At 37.4% G+C, this 11442-nt stretch overlaps 1 protein-coding gene across 1 annotated transcript in view; it reads left to right on the top strand.

Moving 5' to 3' along the window:
- The first annotated feature begins 951 nt into the window (after positions 1 to 951).
- NSUN6 (NOP2/Sun domain family, member 6) overlaps positions 952 to 11442 on the top strand; it is a 36488-nt gene continuing 25997 nt past the window's right edge. The window contains exons 1-3 of the mRNA XM_008569816.1: positions 952 to 1373; positions 4656 to 4811; positions 8793 to 8872. Of these exons, the coding sequence (XP_008568038.1) occupies positions 1299 to 1373; positions 4656 to 4811; positions 8793 to 8872 (311 nt within the window). The 5' untranslated portion in view covers positions 952 to 1298. The remainder of the gene's footprint in view (positions 1374 to 4655; positions 4812 to 8792; positions 8873 to 11442) is intronic.

Raw genomic sequence — 11442 nt, 5'->3', positions numbered from 1 at the left:
TACTGCAAAAAACACCAAAACAAGGACACAGGAGAATAAATTTTACCTTCCTGTTCAATCATAGAATGGCTCAGTAACTTTGGTTAGCTAACTTCTTCCTTTGAATCTTTTTCTTCGTCTAAGTATGACAGATGTCATCTGATTATGACCAAAAAAAGATTATGCCAAGGGTCTCCCAAGCTCTAAAGTATATGTCAATTACGATACACGTAGCAGTTAGCCTTATAACTAATTGTAAATATTATCTGTGGGTTTTAAGTTTTATTTGAACATTCAAAGATTTTTTGTTCTTGTTCACGGCTGGCCGGGACAGGAGTGAACACTGTACCTTGCAACACCACGCTCTAACCAACGGAGCAACCGGCCAGCCCTGAAGGATATTAACACACCATTAAACCAACAGTTCAAAAGTATGAACAGTGTTGTTTATTCACAACTGGAGTCAGATCTGCATGTCCCACAGAGGTGATTTCATGAAATCGAAGGATGGCTGATTCATCATAATAAACTCTAGCCTCATCTTCTACTTCGAGGCCACCCAGCAGAACACTAGTAGGGCACCTCCCCTTATTCAGGCCAGCAATGTCCTCCACTCAACCCATGCCGTTTCCCCCAATTTACACCACAGCCAGACAGCCCCTCCCAAGAGCTAGGTCTGTTTGCGCGCCCGCCTGGCCACACCAAGCTATTTAAACAACCCCCTGCCCCCAAGCCCCGCCCTAAAAGTAAGCACCGCCCACTGGGCTCGAAACCACCGGAGTCGTGAAGCGGCGGCGATTTGCGGCTGCGCATTAGGGAAGCGGTAAGGGAGGTTTGGGCTGTAGGCGCAGGAAGTGACGCAAACCGGAAGCGCCGTTTCGCTGAGAAGCTGGGGGCGCGGGTTTGGAAATTGGGATGTAAGATTGAAAGCGATAGAGCGGGTACCAACCTGGTTACCAGGTCTGTGTCCAGTTCACCACGGATACAGTCACTAGGCCCACTGTTTTATTTTTAGTTCTGTCTGCAACGTGAGTGGTATTGCTTCAGTGATTTCTGTGAGCATCTCCAGAGGACCAGAGACGAGTGTGGTGGAGGCGAGGAAGCTGCTTCTAATCTGGCTCAGCTGGATAAGTGTGGACGTTCCTCTGCGTTTCTGAATGTAACATGGCGTGATCAGCGCTACTTCCTAGGGCACCTGGTGGCCCCGGCACTTTGTGGGTGGCTATTCGTTGTCAAGACACTGCTCATTATTATTCGGAAAAAGAAAAACCAACGTTTTCCAGCATTTCTCTTGGAGGGAAAACTAAACAGCAAGAAAAATGTCTGTTTTCCCTAAGATATCTTTAAGACCAGAGGTTGAAAACTATCTTAAAGAAGGCTTTATGAATAAGGAGGTAGGTCAGATAAAGATGTTAGGTGATGTTTGTAAAAGTGCAAATATTTTTCACACTCTAGAGGAATAGAAAAAAGTCTAAAGGGAAATCTTTACTGCCATCGTATCTTACTACTCGTCTATCCGAATATATAATATATATATATATATATATATAAATAAAAAGTACCAATATCTGTGTACAGGTATTGATGCTTACTGAGATAAGAGGTGAAAAGTCTAAAGGGAAATCTTTACTGCCATCGTATCTTACTACTCGTCTATCCGAATATATATAATATATATATATATATATATAAATAAATAAAAAGTACCAATATCTGTGTACAGGTATTGATGCTTACTGAGATAAGAGGTGAATAAAGTATACGTTTTAACACTTAGAATTGGGAGAAAAGGTAAAAACCGACATGTGCTTCTCAGTAGTCATAGCACTGAAGGCGTTACAAGGATTAGCAAGATCCTTGTCCTCAAGTACTCAAATCCAATATAAAAGATACACCTGTACTCATAGAGCGCTTGCTCTGTCATTCAGGTGAAAAGGATACTATAATTTGTGAAAGCCTCTTAAATGCTATCAGTTGTGCTAGGTGATTTGCAAACTTTTGCATTTTAATCTCCACAATCTTTTTGGTAGAAGTTTGTTCCCATTTTATTTTACTTTATTTATTTGGTGGCCGGCTGGTTCGGGTATTCAAGCCCTTCCCTTTGGTGTTACAACACCGAGCTCTAACCACAGACCTAATCGTCCAGTCCTGTTCCTATTTTAAGAGGTGAGAAAACTGAGGGTTCGAGGAATCGTGTAAGTGACCCAAAATTGACATGGCTGTCAAGTAACTACTGAAATCTGAAGCAGAGAACTCGGGCATAATGAAAAATGATATAGATGTAGAATCTCAAGTCCTTAATTTGTGTTCCAGTACTTTGAGTAAATGACATTGCCTAACCTTGATTTCCTCTTCTATGAAAATTGAGAATGGTTAGAAATACTTTACATGGTTATTTTAGGGTATTAAACAAATGAAAACAATTGGTGTAGTTTTGGCACATAATCCTCAAAAAGTGTTTATTCTCTATGATTGCAAACGCTGTGTTCTGTTACACTTTACCATGCTGCTGTTACCAAACTCAGGTCAGACTGCCTGCCTTCTCAAGAAGGAAAGAAAAAAAGATTCAGAAGTCAGATGGTTGGTGTTTAGAAAAGCAGATGTATTCAGCTGAAGGAGGTGGTAGGCTATCTCATCTCAAAGACTTAGATTGACTGACTGAAGGGGTTTTAAAGGTGGCAGGTGAGGTGTTGAGGGAATGAAACGTGGAAGTGAAAAAAAAACTAGGAGAGAAGGAGACATGAACTATTAGGGGTCCATGTTTAAGTCAGGTACAAGGTCTCTCCAAGGCCTCATCTGGTTTCTATTCTCATCTTCGCTGTTATCTCAGGACTCTGCAGGATTTTGATTTGCTCCAGAGTAGAACAAACTCTTTCGCATAGTTTCGCTTCACAGAGTTCTGGTTGACTTGGCTGGTGCCCAAGGTCAGCTTCCAGTCATTTGGCCTTGATCACTTCTCAAAACTCTACAAGTCTCAAAGAAAGAACCGTTAGCTTTGCAAAGTATTGATTAACTTCTCAGCCTTGTTTTCCTATTTAGCAAGCAAGATAAAAAAAGTCAGGGGGTGGGAAGAAAGAGTGGAGAGAAAAAAACTGTCCTTTTTAAAATTAGCCTTCCTCCCCTGCAGCCCAGGTGGTTTTAGGTCCCAGCATGGCTTCAGTCCTGCTCACTCCAACACTGCCTGTAGGCTTTGATTTTTCCAAATCTTTGGTTTTCTAGTCAAAGCAACTTAAATGTTACTTTCTTTTTTTTTTTTTTTTTTAATTTATAAAGAACTGAGGTTTATTTGGCTTACATTCTGGGACAGCTGCATCTGGCATGGGCCTCAGGCTGCTTCAATTCATGGTGGAAAGCAGTAGGCAGCTGACGAGTACAAGCAGATCACATGGTGAGAGGAAGCAAGAGAGACCTCATTTTTTAATATGTTATTGAAGCCATGACTTTTAGATTTGATTTCTACATTTTATTTCTAAAGATTATGTTAAAGGACTAGACTGTGTGGAAAGAGAAAATAGCTTCTGTTGATTTCAAGGGACTTAAAATATAAGGCACATATTAGAGAAGTAGAAGCATTGAGAAATTTTTTTCCAGCAGTTTTTAAAATGGTGAACATTGTTTAATAAAAGAAGATACAAATTTTTTTTTGACACCTCTGCCTCAAACCCACCAACTACAGGATTTTACAAAAACAAAAGACATCCCTTTATAGAAAGCATCAGAGGGAAAGGAATATTCAGTTTTTTTTGTTTTTTTTGTTTTTAAAAAGATGACTGGTAAGGGGATCTCAACCCTTGGCTTGGTGTTGTCAGCACCACGCTCAGCCAGTGAGCAAACCGGCCATCCCTATATAGGATCCGAACCTGTGGCCTTGGTGTTATCAGCACCGCACTCTACCGAGTGAGCCACAGGCTGGCCTAGGAATATTCAGTTTTAATAAAACTAAACCTTGAGAAAGTACAAATACGTGAAGACTGGGTAAGAGGCTTACAGGTGGTGTATGAAGATTCTGTGAGGCAGGGTACAGTCAAAAATGACAAAAAAGGGGGAATGTGTGCCTTGAAAAGCTTCAGTTAATTTTAAGGGAACTTGGTTGTTTGAGTCTTTATACCTTCATTTCTGACAGGTATCTTTGCTACCCGTCTTTTTTGGGCGATATCTATTTGTTACATTTAATGATACCGTATTAAAAAGCTGATGTCCTGGGGGATCTTTGGATGACAGTGAGTATATCAATGTTACTTATTCTAAGAATATTGGTGTTTTAAAAGGCTGCTAACCAATATGCTCAAGGATACGACGTTAGCAAGTAAATAGCTCTGTAGAAGTGATGTAACAATGCATTATAAGTAGAATGAAATCCTGAATTTATGTGAATAAATGTAGCAGATATTAATGTTTTCAAAATGATAATCATGCTTTGATATTGAGGTGGTGTTTTTCTAAGCCCTTTACATCGAGCATTTTGTTAAGTGTTTATTATTGCAGTTAAACCGAAGAATGCTGTGAAGTATTACCATTCCCTTAGTGTTAACACATAAGCAGTATGGCAAAATGAAATGGAACTGAATTGCTAAAATATGTTTCATTAGATGGAACAAATGTATAAGCATATTCTGCTGAATATTTTTATTCTTATAATGAAATTTAAACTTATTAACTTATTTTCTTCTTTTTAGGTTGTATCTGCTTTGGGTAAACAAGAAGCAGAAAGGAAGTTTGAAACTCTGTTAAATCGCCTGTCGCACCCTCCATCATTCACAACAGTCAGAGTGAATACACATTTAGCCTCAGTACAACATGTGAAAAATCTGTTATTTGATGAACTTCAGAAGGTCTGTGCAAATTTTCATCATTTTGTACATAATTACATTTTTAACAATCTATGTTATGTTGCTCCCCATTAAAATCCTATGAATGATGTAATGGTATTCCAATTTTAAAGATAAGGAAACTGAGGATCACAAAAGCTAAATTGTCAAGGTTATAGTAAGCGGTAATGCTAGAACTTGAACCTAGCACTTCTGATTCTGAATTTATTTTTATATATTTTTATTTTTTTCAAAAGATGACCGGTAAGGGGATCTTAACCCTTGACTTGGTGTTGTCAGCACCACGCTCTCCGAAGTGAGCTAACTGGTCATCCCTATATAGAGATCTGAACCCTTGGCCTTGGTGTTATCAGCACCACACTCTCACAAGTGGGCCGTGGGGCTGGCCCTTGAATTTATTTTTAGTGACAGGTAGGACACTCAAGCCGTCTGGGCCTCAGTAGCTTCATCATGAAAATACCTGTGAAAAGGTCTGTTCTAACCCTAAAATTATGTGACTTGATAATAAGGAGCATATTAATCAGGAGGACAGATTGTATAGGTGAAATGACCCCAGAGGAGGGAAGTACCTATTGAGTACCTGTAGGATTATATTTTTAAATGACATAAAAACTAGATGTTGGAGTACCTAATCTTTAATAGAACCAGGAAATCAGAACAATATAAAAAATGTATTTTTAAAATAAAACAAGACATTTATTGTCCAACCAGTAAAATAGCTTTGGCATAATGTTCTTCTTGTAAGTAAAAACAATATCATAAGATGGCATTTTATGAGTTCCAAGCAGAAAAATATTTGAGTTATCTTGTTTATATTGTCTTATGTTTTTGCTTTCAAAACCTTTGCATTTTGTGTTTCATACACTGTACACTTAAATTTGCCTCTAAAGAAATGTAAGATGGAGGAAAACAGATGCTTGAGGAGGTACCTCATAAATTGCATGTTGTAATTATCAAATCTCTTACAACAAGTAAGTGGTGGATGTCAGCATTCTCTCTAAATTATATCTAAATTAAAAGCAGGAGGCAAGAATGATTAAAGGGTTTCCATTTGTGTATCATAGGCTGTGTTATCAGTTTACTCTAGATGTAACATTTAGAAATTTTAAGAGAATTATAAGGGGTATTGATTCATTTATCCCTTTTTCTTTAATTTCATTACATATTTGGAGTGTTTGTCATACTCCCCTTAAGAATAATTCTATAATTATCAAGTTGCAAGTAGATGACCGTGTTATAGGAAGAACCAGCTATGGTATCTAGTGTGTAAGATCAAAACTTAGTGTAATAATTAAATAGGACTTGGAGAAAAATTAATCTGCTTTTTACTTATAATCTTATTGAGAGTGATGACATTAGGCATAAATATATAAGCAGTTGCCTAAGCAACTATAATGATTTTTACATAGACATGTATATGTGTGTTTTCAGATAGTACAAAGGAAACTGTTCTGAGATCATCAGAGGTGTCCAACTCGGGCAGATCCTGATTGTTTTCTTTTCGAGCATATTACTCCTAGAACCTGCATATTCTGTTATCCCAGTCTGACAGTTATACATATTCTCATGGGCTAGGATCTAGGATAGGGCAAACAGGATCAGTCTGGGCTTTGAGTTCCTTTCCTTTCCTTTCCCTGGACAGGGAAGCTTGGGTCATAGGCACTAGATATGAAACTCATTGTAGAGCAGTACCTAATTCTAGCAAGAAAGAGGACTTCGAGGAGGCTTTATACTATAAACTTTCTCTTTCCACATTGCAAAGCTCACGTGTGTCCTAAAGAGGTGTCCCAAATGGTATAATATAAAAGGTGCTTTGTCCCCAGATTTCTCTGGGCCACATATTGAAAATAATAATTTAAAATTTCATTTGGCCTGTGAGGATGTGGAGAAACAGAAACCTTCATACAGTGCAGGTGGGAATGTAAAATGGTATGACCTCTTTGGAAAACAATTTGGTAGTCTCTTAAAAAACGAAACATAAACTTACTATATAGCCCAGCAATTTCATTCCTTGGTATCTTCCCCAAAGAGCTGAAAACATATATCCACACAAATTCTTAAATATGAATGTTCATAGCAGCATTATTCATAATAGCCAAAAGGGGGAAGCTATCCAAGTGTCCATCAGCTAGTGGATTGATAAGCAAAATGTGATATATTCATACAGTGGAATACTGTTCAGCAGTAAAAGTAATGAACCACTGATATATGCTGCAACGTGGATTAACTTCAAAACATCATTAAGCAAAAGAAGCCAGATGTAGATACCTCCTATTGTATTATTACATTTACATGAAATGTCCAGAAAAGTCAAATTTATAGAGAAAGAAGGATTAATGGTTGCCTGGGAATGGGAATCGACTGCAAATGGACATGACGGTTCTTTGTGGGTTGATGGAAATTGTCTAAAACTGGATTGTGGTTATGATTACACAGTTCTTTAATTAACCAAAATCATTGAATTGTGCATTTTAAATGGGTAGATTTTATGGTATGTAAATTATACCTCAATAAGGCTGTTACAAAAAGACTATAGGACAGAAACAAACAGAAAAGGAAGCTGGTGATATGCTCAGTTTGGAAAAAAAAAGTTTGTGTTATGAGAATTATGCACATATGTGGTTTTATGAAACTTTTATTTCTGTATTATTTTAACATGCTCCTGATAGAAAAGGAAAGAAGAAAATCCTTGGCTTGAGAACAATTGATCTCTATGTGAAATATTTTTATAGAATAAAGCAAATTGTACTTATAGAACAAAACAAAAAGAAAGGACAAAATTCATTGTCTTTCTTCTCTTTGGAAAGATCTGCTTTCTGTAGTCAATACCGTAAGGCATCCAAAACAATGAGAGAGTGGTCTCATCAAATGAAAAGGAGTTTACCCTACAGATTGCTTATTAGCTGTCTGTTGGATATGGTCACAACCTGAAATATCTTTGTCTGGAAGAAGCAGAAGTCCAGAGAGCTGTTGACTTGGTAGAAATGTAGTTACAGTTCTAAAATATGGGCAGTTTCTTTTTTTTTTCCTTATCTACTTAAAAATAAGTAGATTTTAGAAGTTTTCTCTAGAGAGCGTTGGATACTATACAGTACAAATTTGTATCATCGTTATTGCTCTTTCATGTGGTATGTGAAAATGAGTTGATAAATCTGGCCTACCTGGAAGAGGCTTGGTCTCAGATATTTTCATGTTGCCCTCTGACAGAGTATACAGTCCCTGTTATCCAGTCCACTATGCAGCTACTCTTTATTCTGCTGCATAGGATGCCCAGTCATCTTCTGTCGGCAACAGTGGTACACTGGTTCATATTTAACAACCCACTTTCTGGGAAAAATAATGATGATTTGTGGTGTTCACTAATTTCCATAGTGTAAAAACTCCCACTGTGGTTAATTTCAAGCTACCAGCGTGACCTCAGAAAAAGGAAGAGGTGCATACAATGGGTCTCCCATGCCTGTGTGAGCTGCCTCCAGCACCTATACCACTGGCCCTGTACCTATTTCCATTTGACAGCCAAGTACGATAGAGGATGATGGAAATTCTGAACCTTTGCCAAAAGAATTTATTTCCCTCTCCAAAACTAACATGGCTTCCAGTGTTGATAATGTCTAATAGTATTTAGTTATCTCAGTCTTTAATGTCTTACTCAGAAGATTTTCTAAATGAGTACTATATGTAATTCTGTATTGGATCTATATTTTCGAAGTAAGTCACTTAAGTTGAACATAGTTTGTGTTTATAAAGCCAAACAGTATGCAAAATTGAGTCATAAAGAAGTCAGGACACATCAGCATTAAATTATAGAGAAAACAATGTAGTTTTAAGGTCTTTTTTGATTTTTACAGTATTTCATGGAATAAAGTAAAAGTACACCCAAACTAAGCTTCATGCTCTGGTAGATAATGGTAATGAAAAGCTCCATAAATTGAAATATATTAAATATATTATTGCTTTATAATCATATGTGTTTATTTTTAACAGCAGTTTAATGGATTAAGTGTTCCTATTCTTCAACATCCAGATCTTCAGGATATCTTACTTATTCCGGTTATTGGACCCAGGTTTGTTACTATTTTATTTTCAAACTACATTCTTCTGAATAAAAATTTGTCACAAGGAATTTTTACTGCTTGGTGGTAAAACTAAGTTGCTCCATTGTTAGCAAGTTTATATTGATAAACAGGAATTCACAAATTCATAAATACAGACATCATATACTATTATGGAAAATATTACTGGTAAAAGAAGACTGGTAATGGGCCCAAATATCTTGAGAATAATACATTTTAGGTCCATTTAGTGTGGTGATCATTTTTTTCACTTTCTGAGAGGCTTCATTTCGTTTGTTTACTTGTATTTCTTATGAGATTCCAGTGCTAAATTAAAACTTCTTTTTGAACTACAACAAAAATATAAAGCATCGTATTTCCTCCTTTCACCACTGATGTTGTGTTTATAAAATTTTATTCATAAATCAATGAGTACATAAAATTACTACGTACCAGGCATTGTCCTACTTATTTATGTATTTGGAAGTCATGTGCTTAAAAGTTGAAAAATAGGCTTTTATATTATAATTGAGTTCTATTTGTAAGGAGCATTTTAAAATCACTAATTATGGTATGAAATATTTTTAATCTAAGGGTTATAATAAGTACAAAAATACCCATTTTTTCTTTTTTTTTTTTTTTTTTTCCTTTTTTGTCTTCTTCCGTGTCCGGCAACGGATCGCAACCCTCAGTGTTGCTCCCGCCCCTTGCTCAGCCAGTGAGCGGGAATCGGTCTGTATGTGGGATCCGAACCCTCGGCGGGAGCGCCACCGCGCTCCCAAGCGGCGCACTGTAGCAGTGTGCCACCGGGCCGGCCCAAAAAAATACCCATTTTTTCTTTTTTTTTTTTTTTTTGTTTTTTTTTCCTTTTTTGTCTTCTTCCGTGTCCGGCAACGGATCGCAACCCTCAGTGTTGCTCCCGCCCCTTGCTCAGCCAGTGAGCGGGAATCGGTCTGTATGTGGGATCCGAACCCTCGGCGGGAGCGCCACCGCGCTCCCAAGCGGCGCACTGTAGCAGTGTGCCACCGGGCCGGCCCAAAAAAATACCCATTTTTTCTTTTTTTTTTTTTTTTTGTTTTTTTTTCCTTTTTTGTCTTCTTCCGTGTCCGGCAACGGATCGCAACCCTCAGTGTTGCTCCCGCCCCTTGCTCAGCCAGTGAGCGGGAATCGGTCTGTATGTGGGATCCGAACCCTCGGCGGGAGCGCCACCGCGCTCCCAAGCGGCGCACTGTAGCAGTGTGCCACCGGGCCGGCCCAAAAAAATACCCATTTTTTCAAAGCTTTAAGGTAATTTAGTGGTCAACAATAGAGTAATGGTTTAATAAATTATGATTTACCCATGCATGATATGACCTTTAATGTGGGAAAATTATATGTACCAATAAGAGAAGATATTCATGATCAGTTGTTAAGTATCAAAAGCAAATTGCTGTACTTAGGATAATTACAATTTTTTGCAATTAAAAAATATAACTTCATGTTTATGTGTATTTATTTACATATAGAAAAAAGTGAAGCTATAACATATCCAACTATTAACATTGGTTAACTCTGAGGAGGTTGGATTGGGAGAAAGGGTAAAAGGAGATTTTCACTTATAACATTTTTCTTTCATTTTTTACTGTAAGTATGATTTTTGCAATTTAAAAGTTGATTTTGTAGGCTTCTCGTTCTATTCAGTTTTTTAAAGGTGAAATTTACATACAGTGGAATGGGGATATCTTTAATGTATAGTTTGCTGAATTTTGCCGGCTGTGTATTACTGTGTAACTAAGACCCATACCAATCAAGATATATGAGGGTACTTCAAAAAGTTTGTGGAAAAATAAAATTAGAAGATAATACAAATCTTTCCATGAACTGGAGTATGCTCGTAGAGCATTTCCATCACCCCAGAAAATTCTCTTGTACTCTGCTACCCTAGCAGGAAACCACTGTTTTCTTCATGTCTTACTTTTTAACCAATCAGCTACTATAGTAGATCACAATCACAGGTCTTTTGACATATGCAAGATTGCAGTTGTTTGGGTTCAAAATTTGGCCATATCAAATTCTGTTAAATATCCTTTTCTTATTCTTTAGTTTTGTTTAGTTTTTACAAAGAATAAAATTTTTCTTCTTTATAAAAGTAAGACAAATTTCTAAAAAAAATAAAATTGTATATAAATATAAAAGTAATCATCCGTTATGACTTCCATTCCAACTCCCAATTCTGTTTCTCTGAGCATTGTATTTGAATTCTTCTAGACAGTCTCTGTACTCACATCTGCATACCCACATTTTTAGAAAATAATTAGGAAAGACTATAATGTTCTGCACTTTGCTTTTCTGTTCATTTAGAATAGGTAGCCACTGGAGGTCTTGGAACATATCTCCTTTGGATAAAGGGGACTAATGTATAGAAAATAATTAGGGGCTGAGCCCGTGGCGCACTCGGGAGAGTGCGGCGCTGGGAGCGCAGCAGCGCTCCCACCGCGGGTTCGGATCCTATATAGGGATGACGGTGCGCTCACAGTGCTCACTGGCTGAGCGCGGTGCGGCCGGTCTCAAAAAGGACAAAAAAAAAAAAAAAAGAAAATAAT

This window comes from Galeopterus variegatus, unplaced genomic scaffold (genome assembly GCF_000696425.1).
Source record: "Galeopterus variegatus unplaced genomic scaffold, G_variegatus-3.0.2 Scaffold534, whole genome shotgun sequence".
In the NCBI taxonomy this organism is placed as follows: Eukaryota; Metazoa; Chordata; class Mammalia; order Dermoptera; family Cynocephalidae; genus Galeopterus; species Galeopterus variegatus.
Note: the sequence above shows the minus strand (reverse complement) of the source record. Positions and strands in the feature narration are given on the sequence as shown.